The sequence below is a fragment of the Abrus precatorius genome, unplaced genomic scaffold, assembly GCF_003935025.1.
Source record: "Abrus precatorius isolate BTA unplaced genomic scaffold, Abrus_2018 Scaffold3, whole genome shotgun sequence".
Classification (NCBI taxonomy): Eukaryota; Viridiplantae; Streptophyta; class Magnoliopsida; order Fabales; family Fabaceae; genus Abrus; species Abrus precatorius.
In genome coordinates this window covers 5,065,965-5,090,958 of record NW_020874373.1, presented here as the reverse complement: position 1 = coordinate 5,090,958, position 24,994 = coordinate 5,065,965, and the positions used below count along the sequence as shown (strand labels likewise).

At 33.4% G+C, this 24,994-nt stretch overlaps 2 protein-coding genes across 4 annotated transcripts; both read left to right on the top strand.

The window, feature by feature from the left end:
- Positions 1–5,339: 5,339 nt before the first annotated feature.
- LOC113861211 (cathepsin B-like protease 2) lies at positions 5,340–10,648 on the top strand. Its single transcript, XM_027493882.1, has 11 exons — positions 5,340–5,544; positions 5,656–5,709; positions 5,896–5,976; positions 6,095–6,251; positions 6,370–6,374; positions 6,462–6,536; positions 6,714–6,839; positions 7,058–7,276; positions 9,972–10,085; positions 10,185–10,220; positions 10,309–10,648. Exons 1-11 carry the CDS (start codon positions 5,482–5,484, stop codon positions 10,441–10,443), a joined length of 1,065 nt encoding a protein of 354 aa, XP_027349683.1. The 5' UTR covers positions 5,340–5,481; the 3' UTR covers positions 10,444–10,648.
- Positions 10,649–13,371: 2,723 nt separating this feature from the next.
- LOC113861330 (paladin-like) lies at positions 13,372–23,720 on the top strand. 3 transcript variants are annotated; one of them, XM_027494086.1, is made up of 19 exons: positions 13,372–13,790; positions 13,861–13,980; positions 14,195–14,266; positions 14,427–14,497; positions 14,592–14,691; positions 14,781–14,879; positions 15,237–15,363; positions 16,210–16,268; positions 16,344–16,403; positions 16,564–16,799; positions 17,500–17,929; positions 18,677–19,000; positions 19,133–19,735; positions 19,816–19,989; positions 20,677–20,904; positions 20,990–21,273; positions 21,535–21,807; positions 22,138–22,260; positions 22,920–23,720. In XM_027494086.1, exons 1-19 carry the CDS (start codon positions 13,638–13,640, stop codon positions 23,050–23,052), a joined length of 3,669 nt encoding a protein of 1,222 aa, XP_027349887.1. In that variant the 5' UTR covers positions 13,372–13,637; the 3' UTR covers positions 23,053–23,720. The 3 variants fall into 3 exon arrangements, with proteins under 3 accessions (XP_027349887.1, XP_027349886.1, XP_027349885.1); XM_027494085.1 differs by having other exon boundaries at positions 13,638–13,790; positions 16,135–16,268; positions 17,509–17,929; positions 22,920–23,052; XM_027494084.1 differs by having other exon boundaries at positions 13,638–13,790; positions 16,135–16,268; positions 22,920–23,052.
- Positions 23,721–24,994: the final 1,274 nt, after the last annotated feature.

The following is a 24,994-nucleotide window of genomic DNA, read 5'->3' as shown; positions in this document are numbered from 1 at the left end:
TGTGAAATAATGACAAGTGTATGGTTGTATTTGAAATCGTCCCAATTTCAGATGAAATTATAAGCACGTGGTATTTTTCATCTCAATTTGAGACGAAAGTAATCATTATCCCCTGGCCACTCCGCTGCTACTTAAATGTCCACCGAATTTAGAGTATATAATTTTACCTCCTCCTACGGATCCAAATTAAAGTGAAGAGAGGTTGTATATTTGGAAGACTTGTATATAAGGTTAGTTATAAATTTTGTATATTTTGTTAAATATTTTTTATTATTAAAAATTTTGAGATATTATTTTTAATTACTTAAATAAATAGGAGTAGTTATATTTGTTAAGTTAATAGATGTTTAATATTTTAAAAATAGATATTATATTTATTGTGAATATTTATTATATATGTGTGTGGAATATGTATAAAAAAATATAAAACTTTTTGTAATATAAAATATTGTGAAATATAGTAGTATGTTTATGTGGTTTAACAATAATTTATTTTTATTATTTATACAAAAAAGTATAATTGTAATTGTTTATTGATATTTTTTTAAAATATATGATGAGTGAGATTATTATTATTATATATTGGAATGGAAAAATTGTTGTTAGAAATGAAGGTGTGACATTTGAAGGTAACAAAAAAATGATAAAGATAAAAAGAGGAATAAGTTTAATGAATTTGAAAAAAAAAATATTCATGACAAGTTGAATATTAGTAATAATCATTTCATATCTAAAATAATTTCTCGTTTTATGGTTAGTTCAAACGCTAAACAATACACTGCATTGGATATGTGTGATGATGAAGATATTGATTGTATGATTAGTGCGTATCAATAATAAAGTATTACAACTGTTATTAAATTATATGCGGATATTGCATTTGGTGAGAGTTTAAAAGTTGGGTCAAATATGTTGGACTTAAACTTATCATTATCATTGCTTAATCTTATGGAAATGAGAAATATAAATGTTATAGAAGGTATGTCTTACACTATAATATTTATTTTTTTAAAAATTTTAGTGATGACACATATTGAATAGGTGTATGTAATTTGAAGGATATATATATTTATGTAGTTATGAAGATGAAGATAAAGTCAATAGTAATAATGATAATGATAATGATATTGATGAAGGACATATTTCGTTAGATAGCTCATCGGATACAGATGTAAGTAGTAATTTTGATTCAAACTTAAATGTACAACAAGAAAATGTTGGAGGTAATATTTATAAAGTAGATTTCAATGTGACTATTTTTTTTTAATGATGAATAATGTCTGATTATATGTAGTTATAGGTGAAATACCTTTTTGGAATATAAGTTCACACTACAATTATATTAATTAAGATCACCCAGACCAAGAAATTGAAACAGAAGAAATTAGTGATAACATTTCATGGGTTATTGGAGATTTGTTACATGAAGGTTTATTATTTGACTCAAAAGAAGAAGTTAAAAATGTTTTAAAACAGCATGCAATGAAAATACATCAGAGTTATTTTGTTGTTGAGTCAAAACCGATAAAATTGTACGTGAAGTGTTTAAACCATAATAATGGTTGTCTATGGAGAATAAGAGTATCATTGCTTAAAAATTCAAGTCAATGGAAAATAACAAGGTGTGGGAGTAAACATACATGTCTCAACCCAACAATATCTCAAGGCCGTACCAAGCTAGATTCATATTTGATTTGTTCATACATCATTGATAAGTTTTGTATAATATCTTATTTCGTGAAGCCTTTTGACAATAAAGAGATTTACCTCTTTTGTTTCGTTGTTATGTAGGTATGATTAATCTTGAACCATCATTGCTTATAAGTCTAATTCAAGAAATGATGACAAGTCAATTTGGATATAAAATTTCATACAAGAAGACTTGGAAGGTGAAACAAGAGGCGATTGTAAGCATATTTGGTGACTGAGATGAATCATATGCTATATTGCCAAGATGATTAGAGTATATGCAATTTCATGCTCCAGGTTCTATTTATAAAATTAAAACGAAGTCATTTGTTGTTGGACATCAGGTGGACAATAGATTTAGAGTATTTAAGCGATTATTTTGGTATTTTAATCAATGTAAGGAAGAATTCAACTTTTACAAACCTATTGTTTAAGTAGATGGAACATTTTTGTATGGTAAGTATCGTCACACATTGTTGATTGCAACGACACAAGATGGGAATAATTGTGTCCTACCACTTGCTTTTGCTATTATTGAGGGAGAGATTCTGTCAGTGTGAGAATGATTTTTGGCAATGATTCGTGTGCATGTAACAATAAAGACAAGATTATGTTTAATATCTGATACGCATCAAAGTATCAAAAGTGTTGTTTCAAACCCATATATTGAATGACAACCTCCTAATGCATATCATGTTTATTGTATTCGTCATATAGCAAGCAATTTTAATCATAGATTCAAGAACATTGATTTGAAAAAATAGCTGACGAAATTAGGTAACATGACCTTTTTATTTTTTTGTTTCATCTTAACTTATATTGATTTTAATTTACAAGTAATGATTGAATATTTGTTATTTGCAGCATATATACCTTCAAAGGTTGTATTCGAAGAGAAATTGAGAAGATTTCGCAATGTATCACCAGAAATACAAAGGTGGATTGACAATATTTCAAAGGAAAAATTGACTTTGAGTCATGACGATAATGGATGCCGTTATGGACACATGACCATGAATTTGTCAGAGGCTTTTAACAAGGTATTGAAGGGGGCAAGGAACTTACCTATAACCGCTACTGTAAAATGCACTTATAGACGAATGGTTGAATATTTTGTGAAGCGTGGACAAGACGCAATGAATGACCTGAACAATGATAAGAGGTTTTGTTCAAAACTGATGCTAAAAATGCAAAAAAATCAAGAGGAAGCATCTTCACATCAAGTGAGACAATATGATATAGAAAGAACAAGATTTGAGGTTGAGCAGGCCTTCAATCCGATCACACAAAGGGGTGATAATAAGTGGACTGTTGTTCTGTATAGAAGATACTTTGAATGCGGGAGATTGTAGGCATATCGATGTCCATGCTCACATGTGATTGCTGCCTGTACATCGGTAAGTATTGACTTTTAGCAATATATTGATGATGTTTACTCTGTGCAAAATGTCGTGAATGCATATTCATCACCATGGTTCCCCCTGGAAAATGACAATAATGTTCTTACACGCAATGAGTGGAAGTTACTGCTTGATAAGACGAGAATCAGAGGTAAGGAAAGATCCAAATCAACTCGAATTAGGAATGAAATGGATTGGATTGAGTCACAAAATAGATATAAATGTAGTAATTGTCATCAAATTGGTCACAATACACGTCAATGTACTTCTATTTAACCTAATGAGTAGTAATTTTTAATGGCAATATTTTCATTATGACCCAATCCTCTTTTTATAAGAAAGTTGCATAACATAAGATCATGTTAATAAAACAGTGTGAAAAAATAAACAAATTAACATATGTCATAAAACATCTAGTTAAGGTACATGTTCATAAATGACAGCAATATCTGTTCCTAGTGACCTCAGGAAGTCAATCTCTATCCTCGTGCGATTGGTCAGGCTAATGTGGTGTCAAGATGCACTCCCTATGCCTATCTCTGGCTCCACGATGTGAGTTACGACGTATCTCTGGAGGTAGAACATCTAACATTGTTTCGAAGTTAACATTTAAATTTATTCCTTGACTGTATGAGGTATCATATGAGGTCCCAGTGTCAAAAGCTACTGGTGGTGGTGGTGGTGTTAGAATAGTTGCATCATATGGAGGCAGAATCATGAATGGTGATGGACATGGGATATAATACTCTGTGGTGATGAATGGTGATGGAGGGTTATGTGGCGGATGTTGTGTGGCCTAAGATGAGTGGAAATTTAAATTCAATAAACACATTTATTATTTCATCATAAACCATAATTTACCAATATTAGTTAATTTTTTTTTTCAAATATTTTATAAACTCAAATTTTTGCTACTATAATTTTAATATAAATTAGTATAGTCAATTTTAACAACATGATTTTTGTATGTTTAACTATAATTTTTTTTGGTAACTATATTGTCATTAATCATAAATCAATATATCTATTTTATATTTTTTAATATAAAAAACATAATTTATGTTATCATTTTATACATTATTTTCTTATTTTTATCTCTCATGTAATTAATCAACCAATTTGATACAACTATTTTCTATTTTTCTATTCTAATTTTTATTTAACTATTTTTTTAATTATTTTTTACAATTTTATAAATTTATACTTCAAATTACTATAATAATTCTAAATGCAAACTCAAATTTTTGATCATAATATTACTATCAAATTTTAATTATACAAATTTTGGTTATTTTTATATATCTACAAATTTACCAAAATTATTTTAATTTAATTTTTAATCTAATTATTACTAAAAAATAATCAATCAAGTTTTTAAAATTTAATTATAAAACTTTTTCCAACGAGGATTGATTCTCAACGACGGCAACAAGGAGTCCGAACGGCGGCGTCTCTCTAGCGAGCAGTTCCTCTTCTCCGTTCAGCAATGATTAAGCAGGTAACTAGTTCTCCGAAGTTCTTAAAGTTTCAGTCCAACAATGCCAGAACTCACTGCAAACCCAATTCGATCTGGACACTTTTGTATAATGGATCACAAATCTCACTCAAAAATCACTCTAAAACGATAAAAAAAATTCTAGGCGAAGCTTCAGAAATGCAACAATGATGTTTTTCTCAAGCACCAACGGAAGAGCAGAAGGAGAGAAAGGAAGAGGAAGATGCATTAATCGTTGCCTTGGCTGACACGTGACCTAATCACAATGTTTCGTCTCTGAATCAAACAAAAAGAGTGTCAAGAGATGAGAATATTTAATTCAAACCTTTTGACTGTTTCGTCTCATTCTTATATGAAACCATAATATACATATTCAGTTTTGTATAATTTTGTCCTAGTTTTAGACAAATTTAATAAATAAATAAAAAAATTAATTTTACCTTAGTTAAATATGAAATCCAGACTAACCGTGGCAATATGTTGCCCAAGACAAGAAAATTATTTTACTTTTAATTTTTTTTTGATAATTAATTTTAAAAAAAATATTATTTTAATTATTAAGCCGAATCACAATTGAGTGGAGCAAATAATGATATTTAAAGGAAAAATATCTATATTCTTGGAACTTGGAGGGTGTGCCGGGTGACGTTGTCAGTTGTCAAAACTCTCAAATCACCAATCCCAACTCTGAGGCTTGTTGGACACAAAATCCAATGACGCATGGCACACGCATCACTCTATTATTATGTTATGAAACCAATTCATTCAGCAGCTGCAAGTAAGGAATGAGAAATTCTCCTTGGCTGCCCCACTCAGTTGCCTTTGTCAACAAAACAAAAACCTCAATTATAAATATCTGTTCTCTCCCACTTTCCATCTCTGCTCTCCATTTACCAAATGGCTTCAACTCTTCTGCCTCTTGTTACTTTCTTCTTAGCCTTTTCTGCTTCATATTTCCAGGTAGGGTTTCATTTCTCCTTTTGTTTCTCCTTTGCCTTCGTTATGTCTTTGCTACTGTTCATTCTTTGGCTGTTACGTGTGTTAGTTCTGAAATCGCTTTGTTCTTGACAGATCGCTGGGGCGGAACGCCTCTCTAGTCTGAAGCTTAACTCTGGTATTCTTCAGGTGATGATTACGTTAACTCTCCTCGTTTGTCTTGTTTTTTTTCAACTAGGTTTTGTCACGTAAATTTGGGGAAAAAACCGTAGATGATTTTGAGTGCTATTGCTCTTGTGCTATGGCTTTGCTTATATATATATTTGGATGTATCCAGTCATGTGATTGATGAAGCTTTTTATTGTTACTACGCAGGACTCTATTGCTAAACAGATTAACGACAATCCAGAGGCAGGATGGGAGGCTGCTATAAATCCTCGTTTCTCCAATTATACAGTTACCCTTCAATTTGTTCTATACACCTTAATATGATTATCATTGTTATTACCCTTTGAAGTGGATTTCACAGTTTCACTTGCACATGTTTAGTTACACAATATGCTTTGACGCACAGGTTGAACAATTTAAGCGCCTTCTTGGAGTCAAACCAACGCCTGGTAAGGAACTGAGAAGTGCGCCAGTTAAAACCCACCCAAAGTCATTGAAATTGCCAAAGAGTTTTGATGCAAGGACAGCTTGGTCGCAGTGTAGCACTATTGGAAGAATTCTAGGTTGCCTACTCGTTGCCTGTCCTTTTTTTAATTAAATAGTGAATTTCGAAGGTGGTGCTGACTCTTCTTTTTATTTTTGACAATGACATGGATTACTGAATCAATTTCCTCACTAAAGATCAGGTAATCCTCTTATTTTCTCACAGTAACAACTTTTCATACGTTCAAGGTTCAAAGAGTTTTTAGCTGATCCTTGTGCTTATGATTCAGGGTCACTGTGGTTCTTGTTGGGCATTTGGTGCTGTTGAAGCATTATCAGATCGCTTTTGCATCCATTTTGATGTAGTAAGTAAAACTTTTTATTGAAACATTGTCGTACCTCATCTTGTTTAGTGTGCGTGATTGTGAATATTCTCCGCTATTTTTTAGTCTTCTCCTCTCCCTTTCTCTCTTTACCCCCATCTACTTGAGCATCTTGGGCTGCTTGAAAGAGGAATTTATATCTTATCCGTTTAATTGCAGAATGTGTCTCTCTCTGTTAATGACCTTCTTGCATGCTGTGGCTTTTTGTGTGGATCTGGCTGCGACGGGGGATATCCCTTATATGCATGGCGATATTTGGTCGACCATGGTGTTGTCACTGAAGAGGTAACCATTTCCATTTTGCTTTGGTAGTTCCCACTTTGTAATAATAAAAATGGTTAATGCTTAGAGACAAACACCCTAGGCTTCTTTCTCTTAGATCCCCCCCTCCAATTAATGCTAATTTTCTGCTGAAGACTGATATTTCACAATTTATCCCTTTATATGTTTTCCCTCCACTTTGTCACAGTCAGCACTCAGCATTGTTTCTTCTTTTGTGGCAGTGTGACCCATATTTTGATCAAATTGGCTGTTCTCATCCTGGTTGTGAGCCAGCATATCGGACTCCCAAGTGTGTTAAAAAGTGTGTCGATGGGAACCAGCTTTGGAAGAAGTCAAAGCACTACAGTGTCAATGCATACAGGGTCAAGTCTGATCCCTATGATATCATGGCAGAAGTTTATAAGAATGGGCCAGTTGAAGTCGCGTTCACTGTTTATGAGGTAAATGGAAACTCTGACCAACATTTCTGCAATTAAATTTCTGAAAACTCAAAACCATTCTGTTTTAAACATATTATTATTATATAATAATTTAGATACAATTGATATAGAGAGTGAATGAGATTGGGTATATCATGTGATCTTACATGCAAAACATACTATAAATTAGAAACTTATGGATGGTTGTTGAGAGGAATGGGAAATCTCTACCAGGTTTTCATGGTTTAGGAGAAGAATTAGTGGGGAAGTTAAAGAGAATATTGGTGATTCTAAAGCTACAAATTTTCTTACAAAGAAAAAAAAATTGTTCAAACATCTAGATGTTCAAAATGGCTCCATCTTAAACCAGATTATGGATTTCAAGGTTTTGTGGTTAATCTGGGGAGATTTTATAGAGTCTGGGTTAATGACAAAGCATATTGCTTGAAGTCTCAAACAATATTGTACAAAATAAAACAGATCTTAAGATATATTTATGCTAACAAACATACTTTTTAATTAATATATGCCAACTAATGAATTATAGTTGATTGGCCTTACTAGCCCTATTGTATTGGCATCTAAATCTGACTACTATGCAAATTGAATATGGTATGATTGAGGATTGTTTTAGGGTAAAAACCTTAAGCAAGATATTATAGGGGAGAAGGAGAAGGGATGGGGATGATATAAATGGGCTGGATTGATAGTAGGAGATGAAGTTGTTGGCTTGAGAAAATTTATATTAGTTTTTTAAAGAATTCTTTTACAACATGGGGGTTTTCAATTTTTATTAACAACTCTTCTAATTAAGTTTTCCCCATTAATTGTCATATTGGCATAAATGTTTGCTTTTAGCTAGCCCAATATCCATTACAAATACAATTAACTTCCCCCCAAAGTCACGAGCAGTGAATCTTTTCTTTTCCCTGATATTTGCTTGCCTTTCTTGGGCAGCGATACTCTAAGAATTGTACAAGACTGGCCAAAAATTTACAATTCTCCTTCATTTTATTCTTGCATTAGGATGCACTGATTGACTAAGCTACTGTAAAGTAATCTAAAAGAAATTTGAAACTCCATTCAAAGAGAAACCTAGACTCAGTCCATACTCTTAGGCTAGAAAGCTGTGAATAATCAGGAAAGGACATACTGTGAGTAAGAGTTGGTATTAAGTAATGCATGTATTTGTTCTGCCATCTTGCGTAATTTCTTTGATAAATCTCAGACAGAAACAATTGCTCAAGTTTCCACTTTGTTAATTCTTCTATTTACTCTTGGCTCTTGGGTCTGTGACACTTAACTGCAAATCTCACATTGTCTAAATGTTATTCTTTCGATGCCATTTTATCATATGACATAGATCTCCTTCACATACGTCTGGTTTGTGTTATGTTCTTTTTTTTTTTTTCTCCTTTTAGTTAGGCCAGGTACATTTCTTGTAATGGTGCTTCTCAAGTCTTATCAGATTTTTCATTTATTTACCTGTCATTTAAATTTGTTCTTTAAACTTGCAAATGTATGTACCATGACCTTTAGTTTTCTTTGGTAAAGTTAATATTGGTGCTGAATCTGCTGATGGAGCTTGTTGCTTTTGATGAATGAACCCCTTTGCTTCCATCAGCATCCTGTTGCAGAAGTATATAATAGCTAGCCCTTTGGGTGTGATTGGTCTCATCACCTGTGATTCATTATGTACACTTCTTAATGGTTCCTTGGGGCCAGATTTAACTCACACAGGTCTGAAGCTACTCGTCTTCATGGGGGGTATGATAACTTAGGTGCTATTTTTAAGGTTAATGTTTACAAGTAAAGAAAAAAATATCAAATGTCTGAAAAACTACAATAAAATGCATACAGTTATATGCATCAGATATTCAAAAAAGTAGTGATTGGCTTTTCAACGATATATGTGATGATCATTAAGAGACATTTAAGGCAAGGGTTATGTGGAAGGATTTTGGAATTAGGATTTGTTTCCTAGCAGTCAATCTACTAAACCAGGGCAAGTGCGAAGACATTTTCATTTAGGCATTCACAAAAATTTGGTCGAAAAAGAGTTTTATGAGGCTTTGGTTTCTTTTTTTTTCCTTGATTTTTCTTTATCCTTTCCCTTTGTTTGGGTCCTCATTGGATCAGAGCAAAATTGGGGGCAACTGTCATCTGTTGTACTTTGAGGTTATAGATTGACCCTAGGATTTTAAATACATACTAGTGTTACTAATCGTTGGAGACACAATTATAACACATCAAAAGTAAAACGGACCTTACATCGTATTATATGTTCCATGAGTCACCATACAACTATTAAGTTAATCTAGCTGACTTTTGAGTTATTGGATTCATTTATTTGTTTAATTTGGTTGCTTGGTCTCTAAAGTGGTGTAAAAATGACGGTGTAACTGTAACTTCCTATGTCACTTGCATGAACTCATCAAACAGGCAGGATATGAATATATTAGTATATACGTCCTTCCTCTTTAAGCATTTAGAAGAGCCCCTCTTTGCAAGTGACCTTTTAATTAACAAAAATTTCCGAACTGTTACCTGTGTCTTTTTTGCATCTAATATATAGACCTCAAACATAATGATTACATTTTTACAGAACCTTTGCTTTTCTTGTGTGTAGAATAGTCGCAGAGTCGTAGGCATATTGTGTGTCTGGTTTGGTTGTTTTAGGACACAATTTGCTTTTACTAATTTGAACTCTTAACAGGATTTTGCGCACTACAAATCAGGAGTTTACAAACACGTCACAGGTTTTGAACTAGGCGGTCATGCTGTAAAGCTAATTGGGTGGGGAACAACTGATGATGGAGAGGATTATTGGGTACGTTGACATGTTCCTGAGTGACATTTCAGCCCCCCCCTCCTAACATACTAGCTGAAATTCAGAATTTTAGACTGACTGATATTTCTATTGTTTCAGCTTCTGGCAAATCAGTGGAACAGAGATTGGGGAGATGTATGTTTCTTAATTTGTTCTTCAATTTGAATGTCAGTTGCTAAAGATATGCATTATAGCTAATGTAATATTTTAATCTGTGTGGCAGGATGGTTACTTCAAGATCAGAAGAGGGACAAACGAATGTGGGATTGAAGAAGATGTGACTGCTGGTTTGCCTTCCCCCAAAAATATCGTAAGAGAAGTGACTGATATGGATGTTGATGCTGATGCTTCATTCTGAATGTAAATATATTACTTTTCACATTAAATTCTGTATGGATATTGAAAATCATTAAATGTTGTCCGTGGTCTGGACCTCTGTTTTAAGGGGAACAATCTAAATTATGATTAGGATGTGCTTCAAGGTCGGTAAACTTATGTTTTTTATGGGCTGTCACATGAAATAAGAGAATGACTTCAGTAGTTACCTATTAGACTTGGATTACTAATTAGCACTTGGAGTAAGTTATGTTCTCTAGTTAATTTTGCTGTCGATGATGCTTAATTGGTGGCGAGCCATGATCTACAAATCAGTCCCCCTATTTTGTGTGTGATTGAATTGATTTTCAAATTCCTGAATTTGAACCACAAGTGTTTCTTGCGGGGGAAAAAAACATTTATTGTTCAAAATATCTTATGATGTGTGGATACAACACATCGTGAAGGTGAGTTCTTAAATGATTGCTGGGTGTAAGGCTATACGCAGTCAATAAATTAATATAAATTGCAGTTGTGTCCACAACGTCAACGTGCCATAAATGGAGATTACCAACCATGGGCACCATCCTTTTGGAGTTGACTAGCTTCTCAGTTCCGCAACCTTTTGCCATTTCAACTGGGAAAGACATTTCCTCACACTACACACTTGAAAAAGTAGTATAAGCTATTTTGGTAATTGTCGCGAATCGGGATAGTATCACAACCTTTGAAAGAATGAGAGTGACGTGACACCAAGTTTAGTCTGTGGTTTTCATTTTTTAACCTTTTTGAAAAATGTTGCTTTCTTTGGTAAAGAATGAAAATGATGGAACAATGCTCCTAAAAGGAGACGTAAAGGGAGTGAAAGCATCTATGTGCTGCATCAATATCAAGTTGGGTTCTCAAAAGAACACAAATTGGTTGTCATGACATTAATTAATTGCAAATAAACTAAACTACAGCTGAAAAAAGGGGTCATTTCTGTGTAAGAATTCATTAATAAAAAACATCTGTTCTTTAGTATATACAATGAAAGCATATATATATATACATATATGTATATATATATATACAAAATTCCTTACAGGAAAAATATTACAAAGTAATTCGCTCACCATGTCGTTCACGTTCTTTTTAAAATATAGCATTATTTGAAGTTACTTCCATTGGCCCCTCACATGCGCGCATTATTTAATTGCGTTATGTCAGTTAGTGATAATGTGCAACTTACGTAACATATATAAAGAGAAGTAATTAATTTATTTTGAAGAAGAAAAAAATAGTGTTGATTGACGTTATCTAAATTAAGTAGGAAAAAAATTGCACTAGTGGAAGCAAAATATCCTCTCTTTTTTCTCATAAAGCGTGGAAATTGATTTTTACTTTTAGTCTTAAGCCAATAAAAATAGTCACTAACAAATTATTATTATTATTATTATTATGGACTGTTAGACTGTTACTTTGAGTCTGTGATAAACTAATCAACTTTGTTGGTTGGGCCCTGAGCGTGACCCGGAGACTCACCAATTGTCATTTCTTCCCCGTTTTGTTTTCTCCTTTGATTTTAAGCACCGATTTTAACAGAAACTATATTTTTCTGAAAAAGAAGAAGAAGAATAGGAACTATATTTACCGTTTATTTTTCTATTACACGCAATTATTGATGTAAGGAAGTATTGATGAAAAAAAAAGGTAATACAACAACGTCAATATCATATCATTTGTACAAAATCTTATTGCATAAATATAATTTTAGTAATGTTAAATTTACTTTAAATTTTGTAACAAAAACACCAACGTTTTCCTCGTATGAATCTACAATATAAATTATAGCAAATCTAATTTATGAATTATTAAATTATGTGATTTATGTGTGGATCTTAACTAAACCTAGTTAGATTAAATTTAAGATTAATAAACAATCGTGATGTTTAAATATAGAATAATCACTAACAATAGTCCTCAGTAATAAAATAAGTCAAACTATCAACAGCTAAAGGATAATTTACTGACAACTAATTAAATAATAAAAACCCCATGTCTATAATAAATGATAATGCAGAAAAATAAGAGAATGTTTGATTACTATTTTAAAAACAGAAAACTGTTTTTAAAAATGAAAACAAACACTCTAGATATTTTAGTAAAATAATATTAAAACAATATAACATAAAAATAAATAAAAAAGAAATATAATAGATAAGAAAATAATATAATAATTAATGAATACTTTGTAAAAAAAAGGAAAGAACAAGATAATAAAAATCAAAATAATTGTAAACCCATATTATCAGAGTCAAAGATAATAATAATACCTAAATATTTCATTTTACTGTCTGTCAATTTAATATAATAAGTAATTATTATTCTGTACTTAAATATTTTAATAAGTTATTAATATTAAACTGAATCTAATAGTATTTAATGATAATTCATCAATGAACCACGCAGTCTAATAGCTCAGCATAAAAGTTACCGACATTAATTATTTCATTTTTTTGTTTCTAATAATAGCTCACATTATATGCATGATTATGTGTTAAATTGCATTACTTTTTTTGTTTTTTGTATTCTTTATCCATATAAGATATGACAGTATCTTTTATTCCTTTTCCTGAATTTATTTATCTGTGTCACATTTTCATGTGGCAAATATTATAATTCCCGTTTGGAAGGAAAAGCTGGTTTGGTCGATGGGCAAAGTGCATATTGCACCCCAGGGCCACCGGAGCAAAGACAAAGAATATTCACAGCATAAGCCATTACTTAAGAACTTTCAAATTGTTTCATTGTTTTCGTGGTTATTTATTTATTTTAAAATTAAAAGTAAGAATGTTTTAGAAAATTAAGTATGCACGTTAATCAGGTTTTTGAAAAAAATAATTAAAAAAAAAGATTCTTCATTTTATTTAAGGTTAAATCACACTCCCTCACGCGGCTTTACTCGATCACTCACGTCTTTCACGTTGTGAGAAAGAAGGATTTGGGTTGTTGGGACTACTTTCAGAAAACGTCAGAATTTTCCCAGAAAATTCACTGCAAAGTAAAAAGAGAGAGAATAATTGACGGCATCAAATTCGAAATCTGTGGGAGGACACACAGATAAATTCACCTGTAACTATAACATAGATAGCACATAGTATAGTGAGTTTGTCGTCATTGTTTGTTTGAATTCAAGTAAGAAGCAGCATTGCGGAATCCACATTGCAAAAGTGTGAAGAGAAGTGAGTGAGTGAGATGTCGATAATACCGAAGGAACCAGAGCAGGTGATGAAGATGAGAGGAGGAAGTGTGTTAGGGAAGAAAACCATTCTTAAGAGCGACCATTTTCCTGGTTGCCAGAACAAGCGTTTGTCTCCTCAGATCGAAGGCGCTCCCAATTATCGACAGGTTTTCGCGTTTTCCACTTCTCTGTCTTTCTTTTCTGCTTCGTGCTTGTGCTTACTCTTCTTGTTGTTAGGCTTCCGATTCGTTACATGTTCACGGTGTTGCCATTCCGACAATCGATGGAATTCGAAATGTTCTCAACCACATTGGTGCTCAATTTCATGTTCTTTGGATTAGTCTTCGTGAGGAACCGGTATGTTGTTGCTTTGCTACTTAGTCAAAACCTTTTATGTTTATGTTGAGGTTGAAGGAGTTGAAGTGTTCTTCATTTGTAAGTTGTATAGTGTTAGTGTATACTTGAGTTGAGTAGAGGCTAAGTATTGTTAATTAAACTCGAACTCTTTTTTTTTTTTTTTTCTGATGATTGATGCTCTGAACTGTTCTTTCTCTTCATTTGTTGGAATTAGCTTGCTTACATTAATGGTCGCCCCTTTGTTTTGCGTGATGTGGAGAGACCCTTCTCCAACCTTGAGTATACGGTATGTTGTTGTTCGCTCGTTTTTCAAATTCTTTTATGTCAATGCGGTATTTAGGTTCTGTGCTGGCTTGGGGATTAACTTGTTTTGAGTTGAATTGAGTGCTAGTGTTTCAGTTGGTTATTTTGTTTTCTAACTTCTGTGGTTTTCTGTACATAATTAGGGGATTAATAGGGAACGGGTTGAACAAATGGAAGCTCGTTTGAAAGAAGACATTATGATGGAAGCTGCAAGGTATTTCTGTGGCTAATTTTGTGCTGCGGAATTTGTGGTTGTCTTTGCTCTTTACTATTAAGCATTTATTCTTATTTGTACATTGACATAACAGATATGGAAACAAGATCCTTGTGACTGATGAACTGCCAGATGGTCAAATGGTGGACCAATGGGAACCGGTGTCGTGTAATTCTGTGAAGACGCCTCTAGAGGTATGGGTGGAACTTGTCTACAATGGGAGTGTGAGACTGCTCAATCAGTTTCTGATAAAAATGCATCGAAGATGTTTTCTTTGCTGTAGGTGTACGAAGAATTGCAGGTGGAGGGATATCTTGTTGATTATGAACGTGTTCCTATAACTGATGAAAAATCACCGAAGGAATTGGATTTTGATATTTTGGTAAGTTCTAAGTTGTTTATATTATTTTATTTTTTTGGAATAAATGCTTCTGAACAAATTTGGTAGGAAGAAATTATGAATGATCCTGCTTGCTTTCCCTGTATTAGTTATATTCTATCACTGTTGATATCACTTTCTGGATGTATTTTCTTTTGGTACAATCAAGGGGTTGGGTAATGTAGCTTCCCTCTCTATTGCCTTGCCATTAAGCTGCTGATGAACAATGCTTAATTTTCTAGGGTCTTTTATTTGGTACAAACACAATAGTTATTATTGTAGAAAACTCATACTCACTTGTTCTGTTTCCAGAAACCAATGATTTCATGTATCTTAGCTACTTTTCCTCTTTGATTTCAGGTTCATAAAATTTCTCAAGCTAATGTAAATACAGAGATAATTTTTAATTGTCAAATGGGGCGTGGACGAACTACAACTGGAATGGTCATTGCAACTTTGTTTTACCTCAATCGAATAGGAGCCTCTGGTAGTTTTTTTATTTATTTATTCAACTTTTCAGTTTTCATTTATTTTCTTTCATTTATTTCATTGTTCGTATAAGATATTTTAACATAAGATTGTGATCTATTTCATATTCAGCCTCTGTTTTAAAGCTATATATTTTGCTGTTTATTGGAAAAAAGAAAGGAATTGTTTTATTCACTAAAATGCTCTTCTTTGTTACACCAATACTGGAGAATATGAATTTTTTTTAGCATAATCTATAGATTTTTAAAAAATGTGGCATTTTTTTTATTTCCAAGGTAACATGAGGCAGATGGCTACATCCTTGCTGTACTTGTTAGCATCCACCTTGATTATGATGAAAGTTGCAAGTTTAATGGAAAATGAGCTGGTTATTTTATTAGTTTCTTGAAAAGAAAATATATAGTTATGGAAATGTTGCTCTTTAGTCACCTCCAATTGGTGCATTACTTTTGTTCACATTGTTGCTAACTTAAAAATTATTGCTGAGCTTATTTTGAAAAGTTATATCAAGAAACTTATTGAAATGAATTAAAAAGAGCTTGAGTCAAAAGTTATTCTCATAAGTTGTCTAAAAGCTCTTCAATCTTCATAATGGGTCTTAAAATTATTGAGGGCCATTACTTGGAAAAAAATTGAACTGATCCGTAGCATTTTTGAATAATAATTTTTTAAAATTTATTCTTACTCTTTTGTCATCAAGTTCAAATCCTATGGTATACCAGCGAAATTGCCACCAAAAAAGTATTGAATTTATATTATTACATGATAGGGTTTCCAAGGAGCAATTCAATTGGTAGAATTTCTCAATGTGCGACAAATGTTGCTGAGCATTTGCCTAACTCAGAAGAGTCAATTCGCAGGGGAGAATATGCAGTCATAAGAAGCTTGATTCGAGTGTTAGAGGTATAGACATTAAGTTTAATGTTTCTTTTTAATACTGAAAATATGTTCTTGTCCTAATTGTATGATATGCTTCAGGGTGGTGTTGAGGGGAAAAGACAAGTGGACAAAGTCATTGACAAGTGTGCTTCAATGCAGGTATCTGTTTCTAATGATTCTAATCTGCTGTTATTTGGAAATAAATTTTTGGTTCTTTGCACTGCTTCTTTGATGTTCTGAATTCTTGTATCTTGAGGATAGAATTTTCACATTTCATCTGAAAATGCCTCATTCAATCCTTGTCTTGCTTGAATTTTAGAATCTACGTGAAGCAATCGCTACATATCGCAATAGCATTCTGCGACAACCAGATGAGATGAAAAGGGAGGCATCACTATCCTTTTTTGTGGAGTACCTGGAAAGATACTACTTTTTAATATGTTTTGCTGTGTACATTCATTCAGAAAGGGCTGCACTTCATTCTAATACAGCTGGTGACTGTAGCTTTGCTGAATGGATGAGAGCAAGGCCTGAACTCTACAGTATTATTCGCAGGTTAATATTTTAATAAATATGCAAAGTCCATTTTTAAAATTTTTATTAATTTCTCTTTATTTGGTCTATGGAGTCTTGAGTCAAAGTGATTTTGACTAATGAGTTGTTATGGACCTAATATGTCTAGTAATGGACACTTTATATTCATAAAAGTTACTGAACTGAGCTTGCTTCTACTTTCAACTTCAAGTATGGTCTGATGTTTTAATTGCTCTTGTATCTTGGTTCTGGTATTAAAGAAATCCTTGGGTTTATTGCTTTTAGGTTCAAAATTAATTAATCACTTAGATCTATAGTTTACAATTAGGCTTATTTATGTGCTTAGTTGGGACATAAGATTTTAGTTATCTCTGTTTTGAACAATGATGATGCTTAGGTAAGTAGAAAAGCTTCTTATGTTGATCCAATAGAGATTCTTCAAGGCATCCAATTTTAACTTGGCTCTAATTCTCTGAATAAAATAGCACACAGCTAATTTTATTATTAATTTGAACGTTATGCTGTGATTCCATTCTACCTTTTTACCTTGAAAAACATGTCTCTTGTCTTGTCCCTATTTTGTCTTTATATCAGTAATCTGAAAAGAAGCACCAAGGACATGACTCCATTTGAAATATCTGTCATGCTTACAATTTATTTAGCTTCTGATGTAATCTTATTTGTTAACTTGCTTGATCTTATGTCACCATTGGCATTGTAGGTTACTCAGGAGAGATCCAATGGGTGCACTTGGATATTCAAGTCTGAAACCATCTCTAAAGAAGATAGCTGAATCTACTGATGGTCGCCCTTTTGATATGGGTGTGGTTGCTGCCATGAGAAATGGCGAGGTTCTTGGTAGTCAAACTGTTCTAAAAAGTGATCACTGTCCTGGATGTCAAAATCCAACTTTACCCGAGAGAGTAGATGGTGCTCCTAATTTTCGAGAAGTTCCTGGATTTCCAGTTTATGGGGTAGCAAATCCAACCATTGATGGTATCCGATCTGTCATTCGTAGGATTGGTAGCTCTAACGGTGGGCGCCCTATACTTTGGCATAATATGAGAGAAGAGCCTGTTATTTACATCAATGGGAAGCCATTTGTTCTTCGTGAAGTTGAAAGACCATACAAAAACATGTTGGAGTACACGGTAAACATGGCTTTGAACTTATTTTTCAATCAATTTTGAGTCAAGGGAGGGGGAGTGAACACTAGATGTACTTAGAACTTAGAATTATTATCTTTTGGTTCATAATCAACTAGATCATAGAAATGATAGAATTATTGTCATTTGGTTCATAATCAACTAGATCATTGATTGGCATATCCAAATTTTCCTGTAATCAGTCAATAGAACAATTTAGTTGTAGTTGGTAGTAAAAATAATATGCCTAAAAGAATGTAGTTGTCTAATTGGGAAGAAGTGTATATAGTGAGCAGTGTGAGACAGGAAATGGGATCTGTGTATACAATGTTCTTTTTTTTTCTTCACAAAAAATGTGACTGTAGTAGTGTCTTCGGAGGTAGCAGAGGGATATCTGTTTCACTGTGGTATAATTATTGCTTGAGACAAATAAATAAAGCCACAAAATTCATAATCTATTGGATGAATTGTTGAGGATTAACTCTTCTAAAACCTTAAGCTGTTAAGTGAAAACCTAGGAATAGTTTTATGTCTCAGAGCAGATTAGCTGTTCCAAACTCCTATACTTTGTTTGGTGCAGGTTGGGGATGCATTAATATATACATGATCAACAAATAGTGGAGGATTTATTGAATAAAGCTTATCTAATACATTGAAATTATAATACCATTAGATGCCCCTTTGAATTTCGTGGTAAAGTGGAAATTTGTCTCCAGCTGTTGGTAAATTGGAAATTTAAATTTGTTATTTCAGGGTATTGACCGTGAACGAGTGGAGAAAATGGAAGCTCGATTAAAAGAAGATATCCTACGTGAAGCTAAACACTACGGCAGTGCCATAATGGTAATTCATGAAACAGATGATAAGCAGATATTTGATGCTTGGGAGCATGTTACATCTGATGTGATTCAAACCCCACTTGAAGTTTTCAGAAGCTTGGAAGCTGAGGGTTTCCCCATTAAGTATGCGCGTGTGCCCATCACTGATGGAAAAGCTCCTAAAAGTTCTGACTTCGACACTTTGGCAACTAATATTGCTTCTGCAGCAAAGGACGCTGCATTTGTTTTCAATTGTCAGGTAATTTCTTGATCTTTTATATCTTATGGTGTTTGCTTTGAGTTATGTCCATGTTCATTTTCTGATTGTCTATTGATTCTTATGGTCTTTTTTTTTTCCCCAGTGCATCTTACTGTTGTTATGATATTACAGATGGGTAGGGGCAGGACAAGCACTGGTACTGTCATAGCTTGCCTTGTGAAACTTCGAATTGATTATGGTAGGCCCATTAAGACACTGAATGATGTTGTGACCCATGAGGAATCAGATTGTGGTTCTTCAAGTGGAGACGAAGCAGGGGGTGATGTCACAGCATTAACCTCCAATACTTCTCAAGTAGAGGCAGATGAGAAACAAAATCATGTTTTTCGTATAAACGACATCCTCTTGTTATGGAAGATAACAACATTATTTGATAATGGTGTTGAATGCCGAGAGGTCTTAGATGATATTATTAATAGATGTTCAGCACTTCAAAACATTCGTCAAGCTGTCTTAAAATATAGAAAAGTATTCAATCAGCAACATGTTGAGCCTAGGGTAAGGAGGGTGGCATTAAATCGTGGTGCTGAGTACTTGGAGCGGTACTTTCGTCTAATTGCTTTTGCAGCGTATCTTGGAAGTGAAGCATTTGATGGGTTTTGTGGACAAGGAGAATCTAAAATGACATTCAAGGTTTGGTTGCATCAGAGGTCAGAGGTGCAGGCTATGAAATGGAGCATCAGATTAAGACCAGGGCGATTTTTCACTGTCCCTGTAAATATTTTTCTACCTCCAGTATTATTTTCTCCCAATTTGAAGTAAGATTGGTTCAATAATGTCTATTTAAATTTTAGGAAAAGTTGCGAGAACCACAAGAGTCTCAGCATGGAGATGCAGTGATGGAGGCCATTGTCAAGGCCCGGAACGGTTCTGTTTTGGGGAAAGGCTCCATACTGAAAATGTATTTCTTTCCTGGTCAGAGAACTTCCAGTCACATACAAATTCATGGTGCACCTCATGTTTACAAGGTATGTTTACTTAAGTAAGTACTGCTAAAGAAACTAACTCATCAAATTTACAGGAGGTAGAATTAGCATCTATAACATTTTTTTTGGTGTAAGTTTATTTGGAGAAAACTGTTGTACTGTGAAACTAGATTGCACATATGATTAATTTTTTATCTTGTATTTGCACAAAAAGACTTGTTTTACCATTAGTTGATAATTTACTTTACTATTTAGTCTGTTTTGCTTCCACTCATTTTATATTTAGCTTTTTTATTTTACACTTGTCCCACTCACACAATACAATCTTTGCGTCACTAGTTTTAGTGTTATTTATAATTTTAAAAATAGTACTGTATTGTGATTTATATTAGTTTTTTTAATTTAAAAATTGTTTTTGCATGCAATTATGACATCTTGGTTTGATAATTGGGACTGCTAACAATATATACGAATTATCAATGACCTGTGGATGTGAGAACCATCAAAGAATCCAAATGATAAAACATTATCATGCTTTGCTTAAAGTAGCTTGTCTTATTATTTTGGTGTTTAAGCGCTTTCATATCTTTCTTTTTATTATATTCCAATTCTTATTTTTCTTCTATGTAATAAGTGAAAGATTTTATTATTTTTTTGTTATTATCAATGTATATATTATGTGATATTGTGATTGTGAGATCGTCAGTACCTAATACTTCATTTTTTCAGGTTGATGAATACCCGGTGTATTGCATGGCAACTCCAACCATTTCTGGTGCCAAGGAGATGCTAGATTATTTGGACGCTCAGCCTAAACCTGCTTTCACTACTCAAAAAGTAATATTGACTGATTTGAGAGAAGAAGCAGTTGTTTATATAAATAATACTCCCTTTGTCCTCAGGGAATTAAACAAACCAGTTAATACACTCAAATACGTGGGAATCACTGGACCTGTGGTGAGTCTTCTAGTACTAAAGTTCGTCTGTTGGATCATATCACAAAATTCATTGTGTTGCACAACTGATGGTGACCACAATGCAGGTGGAACACATGGAAGCTCGGCTGAAAGAAGATATATTATCTGAGATTAGACATTCTGGGGGGCGAATGCTATTACACCGTGAAGAATATAACCCTTCAACAAATCAGTCTGATGTGGTTGGATACTGGGAAAACATTCGGGCAGATGATGTGAAGACACCAGCAGAAGTTTATTCTTCCCTGAAAGATGATGGATATGATATTGTCTATCGGAGGATTCCTTTAACAAGAGAAAGAAATGCTTTGGCTTCTGATGTTGATGCAATACAGCGATGTCAAGACAAGTAAGTGTCCTTAGTTTGCTGGCATTTTTGTTCTTGCGCTGGTTGGTTGAATCAGTTATAATATATGTACTTAAAATCATAAAGAACCTGTGGTTTTTAATAATTTGGGGGCTTTGCTTTGTCTCCAAAAAGCAGTCAGGGATTCTTGTAACAGTTTCGCCTATAGCAATGGTTCTATCCGAAGTGTTGATTGTGCTGCATCAAATAGTACCATTGTTTTTTATATGTTCCCTCTGGTTCTAAACTCTTGCTGTATTGTAGTTCTGCAGGGAGTTACCTTTTTGTGTCACACACAGGTTTTGGTGGAGTTGCATATGCAATGGCCATCATCTGCATCAGACTCAGTGCAGGATCCAAAGTCCAACAGCCATCATATGATCCTCATATACATGCTGTGACTGAAGAGAACGTGCCCTCTCATGCTTCTAATGAAACAGCACTTAGGATGGGTGACTACCGTGACATTTTGAACCTCACAAGAGTCCTCATACACGGTCCGCAAAGCAAAGCAGATGTTGACATTGTCATTGAAAGGTTATTAGGAAGAAGTTTGATTAGAAGCTTTACTAACCAATGTTAATTTATTCAACTTCAAAATGGATAAATTAATTGTGTTCTCTATGATGTAAAAATCTATATTGATGGAATTATGGGGTTCTCCATGTTCTTTCTCCTTTCTTGGGTGATTGCGGGGAGGGGGGAGGCTTTCATTAGTTCAAATTTACCTTTGCAAAATATTATTTTTTCACTTTTATAGTTCTGAAATATCTTTTCCATCATTTAACCCTCGGGAAAATTTGATCTGACAACTAAGCTTTAGTTATTGGATTTTTATTGTACTGAAGTTTTCTATTTTTCAAATAGATGTGGTGGAGCGGGGCATATTCAAGATGATATTCTTTATTACAATAGAGAACTCGAGAAAAATACCAATGATGGTGATGAAGAACGTGCATACCTTACGGACATGGGCATAAAGGCTTTGAGGTAAATTTACTTTCTCACCAATATAAATGTTTACTTGGTGCTTGCGAAAGGGTATAAATATATTTTCTCTAAAAATTATGTGGAGAATGGATTATACCCTCAAGAATTGATACAATTAATCATTACACCGCTAATTAATTTATAAAAAATGAATCGATCTTTCCAATTCTAGAATTATAGCCAATTATTATGTAGATCAGGCATGATAAATTTTCGAATTTTAAGAATACTATGCAATCAAACGATAATTTAATTTCTTTTCAAAGTAATTTATACATTAACTTAATTTAGTAAAGGACATTGGATAGAGTATGAGACAACGTTACGTCATACGAACTTTCCAAAGTAATTTATACATCAACTTATTTGGGTAAAATTGATCTTGACTTGCATCTCTTTAACACTTAGATTGCCAATTTAACCGCCTATCATAAATATCTATCATGTTGATCTTGTTCTCGCATGTCAAATTTTGTAGGGAAAAAGTAGAAAGAAAAGTACACAATCATTTAATTGTTTGTCATCGCACAAAAAAAATATTCACAGTAAACAATTGCTTCTGATTTACTTCCCCAGTAACAGTTGGTGATTATACTGTTTACACGTAGGCATGTACTATTTTCCTGTGTAACCATTCTGTTTCCCCCCTCCATCTGCAGGCGATATTTTTTCCTTATCACATTCAGATCTTATCTCTATTGCACCTCTCCAGCCAATATGGAATTTGCTGCGTGGATGGATGCAAGACCAGAGCTGGATCATCTATGTAACAATCTAAGAATTGATAAATAATATAGCTATGCTAATGATCATGTTAATATTCTTAGGGCATTTGCTGTTTCTCAGTTACAGTTTGCTCCACCTGTAGCCTCTCCTCCCCTTGTCGTGTAATACCTTATTTTTGCTACATAGCCCCCAAATTTAGTAAACTGAGCAAGCGTGCTACTTTGCAAATTGCTATTCAGGGAGAGCAGCATCCTGTAATCAGTTTCTATCTAGCTTTGTATATCATGAGCAGCTGGCTCTGACACAAGGCACTAATGTTGGTGGACAGAACTCAGAAGTGTTCATTGGGGACCTGTTGGGCATTAAGTTACACTGCTGAGGGATATTATGTATCTCTTCCATAAATTGTATTTTTGTTTCAGTGTTTATTTGGGAGGTGTGCAACGGATGAATGGAGTGCTTCAGTAGGATGGGAAGAGATGTCATTCCAGTGAAAGGGAGGTAGAAAGGTTCCCTTTTTTCTGTAAACCCAAGTTTCGTTAATGTTCACAAGAACCTCGGTTTATTTCTCTCAAACTCAATTTATAATTTTCCCCCTTAATTGAAGAAGTTAATTCTCTCTTGGCTTAATATAGTTTAGTAGAATAACCACACCGATAAAGTCCAATAGCTGGTTAATAGTCTCGCACCAATTATATTTTCTCGTCTGTCCCTTGTTCTTCCCGAGAACTTTCTTTTACTGGAAAGGAAAATGTTTGTTGCATATCATGCATCTCTACCATTGCGTAACGAGTATGATGAGATCGCAGAGTCAGAGTGGTGTCTAGAAATTCTAGCATGCCCAACTATAATCTCTAATCACATGGTAGGAATCTTGTACATGTGAGATGACCTGCGCGTCTGAATTACTCTATCTGAAGAACATTATCAACATCCAACGGTTGGACCATTCCCATAATTATCAAATTCCCTCATTATCCCTACGAACTGAGTCAGATGAAGAAAGCAAATACGATGGAAGACAGAGAATGTCGTTGCCATTAGCAGTTGACATGGGTGAAGGAAAGAGGAAGCGTTGGGTTACAGAATGAGATGAGCATCATTTAAGTTTCCAGGAAAAGAAAAATTAAAAAAGATTCTCTTCTTTAAAGGTGGGTTGAACTTCATTATTTATTTAGTTCTGACTATATTTTAAAGTAGAATTTTGTAAATAAAAAAAGTGGAATTTCAACTTATTTTAATATTATTTTGTGATTTTTATTTTTTTGAAAAAGTGTTTTTTGAAAATTAAAGGATATATATATATATATATTAATATAAAAGTCATTTTTAAGCAACAGTATTTAATATAGGACAAAATTTAAGATTAATTTTATGGATATTTTTAATGTTATTTTTGGAATAATTAAAATTTTACTTTAATAATTATGTAATAAAAGTCGATACTTGTGATCAGTATTGATTAATTAAATAAAATTCTAATTTTAATTTAAAATTATTAATAATGAAAAACTATCCCTAATTTTGTCCATTTGAAAAATTCATTCTTGGCATCATGTTATATATTTTAAAACGACGTGTCACGTAGCCATTGCTGCAATGTCCTGCGTTCCCGCTAATTATGGAGGCAAGTATTTGCAGATACGTCTGTCTTGTGGCTCCACAATTTTCCCACAATTTTGATCCCTAGTAGCTTCTCTTGCTTGCAACGATGGGGCTGAAATTGAATCCACTTCCTTGGTTTTTTTCATCATTTGAATTGATAACGAAACTCAATTAGCAATAAGCTGAATGGACATAATTCTAATTTAATTGTTTTTTTAAAACGATCATCAAGTTGCTATCAACAGTTCAGTGCGTCTTGTAACCTTTCTGCAGCCAGCTAGAGAGTGAGGAACTAGATTCCTGGTAGAGAACAAATCATTATGATTATGATGATGAAAGAAAGTAGTAAATTACTATTTGATTGATTCGAAAAGCATCTGCCTTAATTTTTGGTTAGATTTGT